At 40.0% G+C, this 12,704-nt stretch overlaps 1 protein-coding gene across 1 annotated transcript; it reads left to right on the top strand.

Moving 5' to 3' along the window:
• Positions 1-10,352: 10,352 nt before the first annotated feature.
• LOC143891227 (putative ubiquitin-like-specific protease 1B) lies at positions 10,353-11,863 on the top strand. Its single transcript, XM_077395852.1, has 7 exons — positions 10,353-10,423; positions 10,572-10,641; positions 10,745-10,840; positions 10,922-11,050; positions 11,231-11,328; positions 11,412-11,547; positions 11,768-11,863. Exons 1-7 carry the CDS (start codon positions 10,353-10,355, stop codon positions 11,861-11,863), a joined length of 696 nt encoding a protein of 231 aa, XP_077251967.1.
• Positions 11,864-12,704: the final 841 nt, after the last annotated feature.

Raw genomic sequence — 12,704 nt, 5'->3', positions numbered from 1 at the left:
TACAGAATCAATGGGCCGGGCCTTAGCCGTGCCCATTTCATTCGGGTTGCAACTCGGGTCGGAAGGTCGGGTCGGGTTGGGTTCAGGTTGGTGTTGGATTTTCCTAAATCGGGTTGTTTTCCGGTCGGGTTCGGATCGAGGGCTTGGGCAACCCAACCCGAGTGAAACTCGATATTTTTTTTAGTTTTTAGTAAGCTTAAAAACTCGGGTTGGAACTCAGGTCATGTCGGGTTCAGGCTGGAAAAATGAGTTCCTCGGGTTGGGTCGGGTTTGGGTTGAGTAAATGGGAGTTCCAATCCCCCATTGTATTTGTAGGATTTTCAATAATCTATTTGTGATCGCCCAAAAAAAATCAATTAAAGGGTCTCGGATTGGGGTTGAGCCTGGTAATGGCTTTGTTCTTCAACCTTAAGTTTGGAGGTTCAATCCCAGCTCACCTACCAAGAAAAGGCCTAGGATTGGAAAAGCCCATTACATAGTTAGATACGAGTGTCAAATCTATCATAAGAGATGGGCCTGCAAGGCCCATTAAAAGAGAATAAAAAATTTATGGCAAATGATGAAAAAAATGCAAAGTTTATTCGAAATTCTTAATAAAGGGTAGTAATTTGGAAATTATAATAAAGGGGTGTGAGGTGAGAGAAAAATCGTATGAAGACAAATATACCCTTAGTTTAGGTTTTAACCTTTTACACTGTTTTTATTTTATTACTTTCGTTTTTAACCTTTTACAAGGTTTTTTTTTTTTACCTTTGTCTTCTCCGACGAGAGTTCTCACCGCCGGTGGAGAAACGACCTTTGTCACCATCGTACGTCTGCGTGAATCTCGGTGACGCACCACCTACTCGCCAGAAAGCATCCCCTCTCGCCGGAAATCAGCTTCGTCCACTATTCAAAGGTAATTTTTAAACATTTCATCTAGGGTTTTGTTAATTTTGGGTTTTTTTCGTGATGGGTTGGATCTCACGTATCTGAAGCTGTTTTAAGTACCTCTTTGGTAGTTTGTGAGAGGGATTTGCATGAGTATGTAGTTTTGAAGCATTTGAAATGCTTTGCAAGGTGTTTCATTTGTATGGATTTAGAAATTTTTGGGTTTTAATGGGGTGGAACCATTAATTGTTAGAAACAAAATATTTTGATATAGGGTTTATAGGTTTTGAATGGTTGGGCTTTGATTTTGTGTTTGAAAGAGTTTGGTTGAGGGCTTTAAATGGGAATAATGAGTAGAAAAATCAGAGGAGATCTAAATCCCAAGGGTAGGAGAGAAGAGTATGGGCATGGAATAGTCCTGACCAGTTTCCAATCATGTCTTTTTATAAAGTCCCCTCTCCTCTTGGGCAATCTATAACCTGGTGGCATGTCTGTATCCCTCAAAGGGGAGAAGCTTTCAGTTGCTGGGAGCAACAAATAACATGCTAACTTGCAATCATAACCAAAATAGGAAGATCCATCTGGGAAAGTGGTGAACTCTTGTACGAAGGCAGCATAGGTGATGAAGCAGTTCTTCATTCATTGTTCAATCGTAAGAGTTGTTCAATTTAAGAGATTAGTTTTTTTTCTCAATCTTTCCGCATGAGATGATATATCATCAGTAGGATGGTTGAGAGGGCCACTAACCGTATAACAAGGCGCATCTTTAGGAAACTATATCATATGCTAATATGTCATTTTGTTCAAAAACTTGAAAAGAGAATGGAAGATCGTATAGCAATAAAGGTAGATCCTTACTGGAGATGAAGATGTTAGTAATTCATGTGAGTTAGTAAGCATATTGAAGTAGTGTCATGTTGGTGAAAAATTCATTCCCAAAAAGCATTCAAAATACTGCGGCAGGATCCACCATAGAATCCCTGAAATTAGGGAACTGGTTAATGTGTTGAGTGTATTACATAAAACCGCAAAGGTGCCTTTCTTATATTGGCCTTAATATTCCTCTTTCCAGTATTTGAAACTAGAAAAAATGGGGGAAAAAAAGACAAAAAGACATTTAACCAGTAAACATGATAAACTTGATGCAATGAAATGGACGGGGTAGTATCTAAGGAACAAGTGTTTCATGCGTGCCCCTTTCGCACTGTGGTGGTGCTTGTTCGTGTAAACTTACTGGGATACACCGGCCTTTCCATGCTTGTCATATGCTTCACGTTTTTCAGGGTCACTTAGAACTTGATAAGCCTCACCAAGTACCTTGACACATACAACAATATTGGAAAATAAAAAATACGCACCGATAATATAGAGGTCATGTAAGGACTGAGAAGATTATGCTTGAGGGGAAAATATCTAATATCCGAAGGAATATATAGCATAACAACTTGTGACTGTTCCAGCCTGTATGTGCCTACCTGAAAATTATGAGCTGCCTGGGGATCTCCAGGATTTTTGTCTGGGTGAAGTGACCTTGCCTGCATTATAAGGACAAAATAGTTACTTAAGTAAAAGAAGCTGACATAACATAGCAAAGGCTTATCAGCAATAAATTCTGAGAGTTAAATTTTTTATTAAAAGAAAAGATAGTGATGGTTTAGGGAAAATGTCATTCATATATGTGTTGGCCCCAATAAACATGGATCGATTATATTGTGTTGAGGTCAAATGAGAAAGGTAAGGGGGCTTGGAGATACACGGCCAAAGGGCACGTGTAGAGCTCCACCAAAAACAAGAAATGTAACACCAAAATAAGAACTCTTTATATAGATCAAAACAACTTACAAAAGATTTCTACACTTGTTCTCCCTTAAGCCTTCACCCTTGAAGCTTCTCTCTTAACGTTCCCTTGAAGTTCTTAAGCTTGCAATCTCTACAACACTACTCCATATTTGTAGACTCAAAAGACTCCTAAAAATAGTAAATACATTAAACCATAGTTGTAGTTCCCATGAGTCATCTAGGAAGTCTAAGCAACTACATAGGAAATCCACATTTGTCTCTATGATAAATTAGCTACACAAAAAGAATTACATTTTCCATGCATAACAAATAACCTAGAAGACTACATAGACTTTCCACAAAACCATACTAATATTAATTTTGATTTACTATTTCCAACACCCCTCCTTAAATCAAAATCCCAAAATGTTTCTAGTCTTCATCAACATGATCTTCATCTGAGCTTGATGAAATCTTCATTTTCAACATAACAATTTCGCCATCAAGCAACTTGATCCGATTCTTCAAATCCGCCACACGATCTCTTTCTTCAACTTCAACCGAGGCTTTGAAAAAAAAAGTTTGAGGTCCGGTCCTTCTTTCCAAACACTGTAAATGGGAGGTTTTAACTTCAACTTTTCTGAAGCTTCCATTAGAAATGCTTTGAACAAAACTTTCACAATAATGATTTTCATCATGGTGCATCAAACATCATAACCGTTGCCTTTTTGCAACACCAACGGGATAAAGAAGAAAATTGTTTTTTTCCCAACACTCATCAGGCCAATAAGAGAAAATCGTTCTCTTTCCCGGAACACAAAAGAGGACACTTGTACTTCCAATCTTGAGAATAAGAGAAGAGTATCGTTCTCTTTCTCACACCATAAATTTTGCACCACCCAATCAAATGAAAATATCACAAATAGATATAGAGAAGAGAGTCGTTCTCTATTGTAACAAAAAAAAACCTTAAACAAAACCTCCTCGTTAAACCTTTAAATGGACCATAATCCTTTCAACCCAAACACTTGAAGGAACATTCAGATCTTGAACAACAGTCAACTTTGACATATGTCTGGTCTTTTGACAATAACTCTTTGTAGAAAATTCCGATTGACGATAACACGCCCTAGGCTCTGATACCACTTGTTGGCCCCAATAAACATGGATCGATTATATTGTGTTGAGGTCAAAAGAGAAAGGTAAGGGGGCTTGGAGATACACGGGCAAAGGGGGTGTGTAGAGCTCCACCAAAAACAAGAAATGTAACACGAAAATAAGAACTCTTTATATATATATCAAAACATCTTACAAAAGATTTCTACACTTGTTCTCCCTTAAGCCTTCACCCTTGAAGCTTCTCTTAACTTTCCCTTGAAGTTCTTAAGCTTGCAATCTCTACAACACTACTACTATTTGTAGACTCAAAAGACTCCTAAAAATAGTAAATACATTAACCATAGTTGTAGTTCCCATGAGTCATCTAGGAAGTCTAAGCAACTACATAGGAAATTAGCTACACAAAAAGACTTACATTTTCCATGCATAATAAATAACCTAGAAGACTACATAGACTTTCCACAAAACCATAGTAATATTAATTTTGATTTACTATTTCCAACAATATGTACAATGAAACCACATTTTTGGGTGAATTTGTTTACAGAAATAGCATGTCAAATCGGTGAGGGAATAGGGACTGCTGATATGTGGAGGGGAATATATTCATTTCACAACATTTAGAAGGGAGTGCTAAAATAAGAGAAGTAGAAATCAAATGGAGATAGATAACCAACAGAATTAACAATACAGAGCAACACATAAGATCCTTAGATCCATCAAAAGTATTGAAAAGCTAGACAAGAACCTACCCACGGTAAGGAACTTAGCAACTTAACATTGAATTGCATAAGTTGAAGGTTCTAAGCAGAAAGAGGTTGTTCTACCAATTGCGAAGTGCAAATATTGAGAAGAAATTTCAGACTTGGATAAAAAAAAGAAGTAAAAAAGAATTAGAATGATGGCAATATATTGCTGTGCGCATTACGAAACAACTATTATTTAATGGCTAAGGCACGAAATGCATTTTCATTCCTTGATCATGCAGGTCTGATACCAAGTTATCTACCAAAATAAAGAAGTACCGGGGATGATGATTTCTGCTTATACCCATAATTTGCAAGAAAACAGTAAATCTCTATGCTCATGTTAGTGGTTGCATATTAGGGCAATAAACAAAGGAAGAAGAAAGAGGAAGATGGAGAAAAGAAGAGAGGATAGAATTGTGATAAGAGGGTAGTATATAACCCTCACTCAGGTTGCGTATTTATATACTAAAATTGCGATGAACAATAATGCGCATACACTTATAAACATATTCTAACATCCCCCTCAAGCTAGGGAATATATATCATATAATCCTAGCCTAGCACAGATAGTATCCACACGCCCCCGATTCAACAACTTGGTAAACAAGTCGGCTAACTGATCCTCTGACTTACACAAATGGTGTAGAAACATCTCCAGTTCTCCACCCATAACCTTCTATCACACAACATGACACTACTTCAATATGCTTAGTAACTGACATGGTAGACCGCGTTTCGATCCCCCGACTCCCATCAGTTGGTGAAGTCGCGGGTTGCCTATTCACGGATTGGCGGTTTGAATCCTCCTCTCTATCTTGAAAAGGCTGTCATGTAAGGTGTTCGTAGTTGGAGTCTAGTGTGGAAAATCTTTGAAGGAAATCATTCATCAGTTGAAGTTGTAGAGTCAGTCCCCACTGTATTCTCATGGTGCTCTCCTTCAATTCTGTGACTGGCTCATCCAATTTCGTGAAGCGGGTTCCGTCCGCCAGACCAGAACCGTTTAGCTCTGATACCAAATATGTTACGTTCTTTCTGTTGGATTTTCCTATCCTCAAATATGGGTACTTCGAGGGAGCCAACCTGCAGGAAAGAGTATACTTTTTAGGAGAAGAAAGTTGTCTGCCTTTCATTCATGAGAAAAGAGCTTAAGTACAATACAATTCTCCAAATGACAACTACCACAACTCCACAACTGACTCCACGTACTAGTAACAGGACTCCATAACTGACACCACAATCGCTCAAAACCAACTCCATTACATACATGGGAGTGACCCTACATATACTTAACATAAAGGAAAATAACTAAATAACTGGTACAGATTCTGCACGTAACAAGGATCCTCTATTTCGGCATTTTTCAATAGGTTCATCTGGTTTCTTTTCTTGTATATAGTTGGAACCAGTTTTGGTTCCAAAGGGTTTCAATTGTTTAATTTTTTGTTTGAAAGGGTTTCAATGGTTTAGGCTCACATTTATGGTTTCAATGGTTTGGCTGGTTTCATTTAGGGTTTCAATGGTTGCATATAGGTTTTCAATGGTTTGAAGGGTTTCATTTGGGATTTCCATGGTTTTCAATGCTTTTCAATGGTTGCAATGTTTTGAATTTGTTTGAAGGGTTTCAATTAGGGGTTTGAAAGTTAGAACCGTTATTCCATGGAAGTTGGATCCATGAAACCACATATTCTGCCCAAGTTGGAACCAGTATTCCATGGACCCTGTATCCAGTATTACTGGTTCAAACTGTGTAATTTGTGATTCCGTACTTCCTCTATCCAGTTATTGTGGTTTGAACTTTCTAATATGTGGTTCCAGTAATCGTATTTGTGAACTTTCTAATATGTGGTTCCGTAGTTCATCTATCCTAACATTGGTTTCAAGTGGTTCGAAGTCTCTAAATAGTGTGTTTTGTACGAACTTTCTGAAACATGGTTTTCTTCGAAGTATCTTTATTTTCAACTTTTCAACTATCTTCTACTTGAAGTATCTTCCCCTCCAAGTTTATTCTCCTGCTCTCTGCAGATAAGGACCATAAGCGGCTCCCCTTTTACTTTGTGAACCCCACTAACCACCTAACCCAAAACCCCTATAGTCATGCAGCGCGCGAAGCAAAGAAAGAAGAATGTGAATGTAGATGAAGGGTCTTCCACCCGCAAACGGCGTGGGAAGGCTATCCGTGAGCCCTCCCCTAGTCCTCCTGCCTCTGACGAGGATATGGGCAATGAGGATGCAGATGTAGAGGTTGGGTCCCTCGGTAGTATAGAAACGAAGGGCATACTCTGAGGTAAGAAAGTCATTTTTAAAGATGTCGAAGTTTTTAATGTGAAACCCTTATTTCTAGCCTTTGGATGGGTGAATTTTCTCGAAATTCACTGTGACTCGTACCCGACTCTCGTCAAGCAATTCTATGCCAATTACAGATTCGACAGATATTTGAAGGTGTTCCAATCCAGAGTAAACAACAAAACCATCCATATGACAGTTCAAAAGTTTTGTGAAGTTGTCTCTCTTCCCACCACAGGCGACGAAATCTACTTTTGGCCCGGAACCATGGATGACATTAGTGCCTGTATACATGATCCGGTCGCTGCCTATGGGGAGCTTGGTTGCGAAGGCCCACCTACTGATGGGTCAACCAACGTATCCTACAATTCCCTCAGCCCTATGTGCAAAGTCCTACACAAGATTCTGACGAGCAATATCACGCCTCGTGGAGGCAATGCTGACATGGTCCGGCCTTTTGAGGCTTTTATTATGCACCGACTTCTTCGCGGCACGCCCCTTCACCTTGGTTATATCCTCCTTAGGTTCATGGAGTACACGAGGACGAAGGCCTTGGCTAGTCTACCATTCGGGATGCTTCTCACGCATGTCTTCAACCATGAGAAGTTGATACAAGGTGGTGAAGAACGCCTTAGTCCCTCTACTGTGTTCAAGGCTAAAACTATAAAGGCCATGCGGCTTGATATACAGGGCCCTGCTCCCCCTCCTCGTCAGCCGGCTCAGCATTTTGCATCACAAGAGTTTGTTGCGCAGGAGCTTCGTCAACATCGTCAGTACCTTGACGGGCAGTTTACCGCGGCTCATCAGCTTCTACAATCCCATCATCAGGACCAATTGGCGACTCAGCAAGCTTTGACTGCGGTACACACCGAGGTCTCCACCCTCCGCCAAGACTACGGCACGCGGTCACCTCACTCACGGAGCAGGTTTCTTCACTCACCAACTTGGTCCGCCGTCTATTGCCCCCAGATCATTAGACCGTTGTTGTGGAAAAAATTTTCCCTTCACTGTTTTTTGCATGTATATGGATCGTATGTTATTATGGTTGTTGTGGTTGATTTATGAATTGATGGATGTTAGGTTTTTTTTATTTTTTTATTTTTTTTGAATGGTTGATGGATGTTATGTTATATACGGGTTTCATATGTTATTATGGATGGATGGATGAAATGTTATTATCGTTATATTTCTGTGTCTTGCTTGCATGATATGTTTCTGATGGTTCTTATGAATTTGATTCAAGTATCTATATAGCTATGGTTGTTTTAAGTGATTTTTGGTGGTTTAAGTTTGAATGGTTTAGCTTGAGTCTCGTACGGTTTGTTATGGTTGCTATTAGTTGGGGAGCCATATGTTGTTTGAACCGATGTTTGATTGTTTAAATTTGAAGGGATTAGCTACAGTTGTCATATATGGTATTGATGATCTTTACGTCTGGTTGTTTCAAGTTACTTGGGGAACCCTGTGTTGTTTAAAGTGATTACATATGGTTTCTCTATCCTTGTTGTTTGAATGGAGTAATACTGTGTTTGAATAGACTAATATTGTGTTTCAAGTGATTGTTGCTGGTTTCGACAGATACAGGCAAAGTTAAGAAAATTGTCGATCTTTCCCATCAATTCTTTCCATCTTCGTCATGGTGAGTAACTGTTATATTTTCCGTCTGCATCTCCTCCTGTTTCTAGCTCAACTGTTTAATAGTGCCATTTTTTGCAGGCGAAATATGTCTTATCTAGATGCTGTCCGTCACGCTTTCACGAGACCCTACAAAATATTCGGTTACGGGATGTGCATAGGGATTTCATAAAGGATACCCCATTTACAGATTTGATTCTGCATGAAGGCCTCGAAGATGTCGAGTTGCGGAAGAAGATTTTGACGACAATGGTAAATAAATGGGATCCCAAACGGAAAGCTTTTTGTTTGGGCGGCATCGTACTCCCATTTCTAGTTAGTGATGTAGCGAAAATATTAGGTTTAAGTATGATTGTGGAAAGGCCGCAATTTGATTGGTCTAGCAGGGATACTGTGGATGGTTGGAGGTTTGGGGGTCCAACCGCCACCTTTGACGAGGTGGTCAAGGTTATTCATGCGGATATGGATTCAGACAAAGAAGACTTCGTGAAGTCGACTGTGAAGCATTTGATATTGTTATTCTGCAGCACTGTCTTGTTTGCGCAGAAGGACCAGAAGGCATGTTCTTGCCTCTTCCCGTATATTGATCTGCAGACTATAGGAAATGTTGCATGGGCTTATCCCGTTCATGAGTTCTTGGTCAGATCATTAGATTCACATGCTGCACTCCGTGAAAAAGGACATATATTGGGTTGCTCTATCCTTTTACAGGTAATTTTCCATTCATTGCATATAGTTTTTTCTTTCTATCTTATGCGGATCTAATCTACTTTGATATCAAGTATGGCTATTTGAGCATACGACGTTATGGGCACCTAATTCTCCTCATGCGTATCCGCGTTTATTTAAGTGGACCGCTCAGATGAATACGAAGAAGATGGAGCATCAATAGTTGATTAACTGTATTCTTCATGGGACGGTGAAAGCCTCAGAAGTGAGAGTATAATGCATGTTGGTCGTTGTATGTCTTTCGTGTTATTTTTACAGTCGTATTTGTAATTAATAATATGGAATGTATTCCAGGTGGTTAGGAGGGTCGAAGCTACGGCAAGGGAAGAATCTCTACTTCGACTCGATGATCAACACGACGATGATAATATTCCTTGCGATTCAGTCGGTTCAATTGTGGTCGCAGTGGGGGATTGCATGGGTCCAACTGTGCCTGTACTGAGGGATCCAATGAGACCAATTGCGACATATCAGAGGAGGGAACGAAGGAGGAAAAGTATGAGAGGAAGAGGGGAACATGGGAAGTCTGAGGTACATGACTCCGTTACAAAGAGGTCAGTGGGGGATGGCATGGGTCCAATTGTGCGTGTAGTGGGGGATTCAATGGCGCCAACTGCAGCAGAGCAGGGGATGGAAAGAAGGAGGAGGAGTAGGAGAGGAAGTGGGGCATATGAGAAGTCCGAAGTAGATGAATCTGTTACAAAGAGTTCATTGTTGGAGAGGTTAACCAGAGTTGAACGTGAAATGAGGGAGGTAAAAACTCATTTGTTCGGGAGAGATTCCAGAAAGAGGGAAGGTTTGGAGTCAGGGAATAATATCCCAACGAAGATAACGAGAAAGAGGGAACGAGAGGCCGACAATATGGATGGGGAAGCCGAGATAGTGACTGCGAAGGGGGAAGTAGGGGATGGTGTTTTTGTAGATGATATGGGGAAACACATAGTTGATGATAGCGTAGAACATATCTCTATTGATAGCCTAATTACTAGGGATGTCAGGTATGCTGCAGCTAATATGGTTATCTTACTTGACAGTCCTGATTTGAACCTCAGTCAGAGTAAGAAATCAAATAAGAAAGAAGATGAAAAAGTGATTGGGAGCATTGAAAAAAATGTGAAGCAACGTTGAAGGAAGTTACAACCTAGTAGAGCAGTCAGTTCACCGTATGTCATAAGCAACCGGAAAAGCATGTATGCTCTTCAGAATATCACCGGGCCTGCAGCAATGAAGGTGGATGCATTGGTAGCGCTAGAACCTAGGTAAATTTTTGTACAACCTACATTGTTTTGGAATTCTAATTTCTCCGATTAATTTCATACATAGGTTGTTTCAGTACAATTATATGACCAAAGGTCCATAGAGGTAGGTGACTTTTTACTCGATTTGCAATGAGAGACTCATTCACAGTGATGGGTACCACATGTGTAAAGAAGACTTGCTTATACTAACCGATCGCAGAGGGTGGATATCATCTCCGGTAAGATGTTATATGGTTCAGTTAGTAACGTAAAGCGTGAATAATGCGTTGGTACACATATCTTCTTAAATTCCTTCTCGTTGACCTATGGTCTGTTCTGTAGATTGTTAATGTATATACGGATTACTTGAACTTGCGGGACGAATGTTTGCGAACAACAGAAAAGGGATCATGCATTTGCCTTCCTACCTATCTACCTGTGAGATTAAATTCACTTATAAGTAATGGTTTTTGTTTTTGAAGCTGCGGGCAATTCTAACATTTCTTTTTCTGGTTGCAGCAACTTATTCTTGACGAAAGATGTGAACGTCTCGATGCATGTTCCAGATTCGTAACTCGTGTACAGAACATCCCTCTTCATATGATACGAAAAGTACTCATTCCAATTAACATAGATATGGTTCATTGGGTACTTCTAGTGTTGGATATGGGGCATCGTACCTTCCTTCTTTACGATTCTCTTTACAGTTGCACGGATTGTAGGAGGGTGCAACCCCTTGTGAGTACTACTCTTTACTTGATTCGTATGACAATTATTAATTAATTTTTTCTTACTACTGCCCTAACGTACGGAATTCTTGATTTGTAGGTCGATTACCTTGTTAAATGGTTCAGAATGGTGAAAGACATTGATATAAGTGCATTCCCCATTGATGTAGTGGTCGATCGGCCCCTACAAGGTAACAGGTATGTTACGTGCAATTACTTTAGTTTATGATACCTCCGTAAACGATTAATTCTTCTTCTCGGTTTTGCTTCATGTTTTGCAGCCACGACTGTGGGTTGTTCGTTATGAAAGAGATGGAATACATTATCCGTGACGCTAGCCTCGATTTCACCCAGAAAGATATTACGGCTATGCGAGCTTCGCTACTTTCGAAAATGTTGACTGGGGTCTATGAGAAAGTATCCCTATAAGTTGTTCACATTCTTACCTGGGAGTCATTGTTGTTGGTTGTACATGTATTAGACTTCAATTGCTTGGCGGCCGATCCGATACTTGCTCTCCTCGTTCCAGAAGTAGGTGGCGGAAATCAACCTGTTAGGGTGAGTGGATATTTTGCAAACAATTGGGAAACATCAAAATGTTCTAGTTATTCATTATGATAATTGTGCTTGTTTGCAGGTAAACCTTGTTCCAAATCCTGGCTCTCTTCAGCGTTACTGCCAACTTGAAGAAGTCGTGGATGAGGAATGGCTTCAACATCTGCTCCTTCAATAGCAAGCTTCTGAGTGACTAGGATAAGGAGAAGCGGAAGAAGTTGCAGGAAGAATGGAGGAGATGGGAGAAGCACTGGAGACAGTTGCATGAGATGGCGAAGCTAGTGATGAAGAGGAAGAATATGAAGCCAAACAAGTGGAAGTTGAAGAAGTCGTGGATGTTACAGAAGAGATTGTCTCATATGATTTTTTAGTAGTAGTACTCATTGTTCACACTGAAATTTTTTATTTGTTTTAACTTCTAAATGTTGATTGTATCTTTATTTTGAACCCATAACTGACACAGCTGGGACTTTTTGTTTCAGTCCCTATGTTCAATGAAATCAAGAGGTAGGTGCTATTTTTCCCCCGCCATTGGTCTCTCATTATTTATAAATGTAATCTGCACTTTATTATTTTCGCTGATATTGGCAGTACAATGTTTTGATATTAAGGCAAACTCCTCTTAAAGGTTTCATTTTGTGTAAGGTAGCCCCCTCTTTCAAACAGAAGCTCTGGTAATGAAGACCCCATACATCCCTCCGAACCCCATTCCCCTTGCAAAACACTGGGATTTGAATTGGTGTTACATAGGCAATCCGAAACTTTGTTTCGGACTTCGGAATTAAGTCCACTGAAATGGGCTTTCTATGGTACTGGTCATCAGTCGGAAGTCCGACGCAAGGGTCAGACGTCCGATACGGACATCCGAATCAAATTTCGGATTTCCGATTGAAGGCAGTGGAATGCCAACTCATCTGGATTTCCTTCGAATTTCCGGACCTTGTTTCGGATTTCGGACACGGAAGTCCGAATCATTCGTCGGACTTTCAATTCAATTCCACAGAGACACTGTTCTACTG

The sequence above is a fragment of the Tasmannia lanceolata genome, unplaced genomic scaffold (genome assembly GCF_043159265.1).
Source record: "Tasmannia lanceolata isolate RefF3 unplaced genomic scaffold, GAP_Taslan_0.1 ptg000013l, whole genome shotgun sequence".
NCBI classification, from domain to species: domain Eukaryota; kingdom Viridiplantae; phylum Streptophyta; class Magnoliopsida; order Canellales; family Winteraceae; genus Tasmannia; species Tasmannia lanceolata.
Note: the sequence above shows the minus strand (reverse complement) of the source record. Positions and strands in the feature narration are given on the sequence as shown.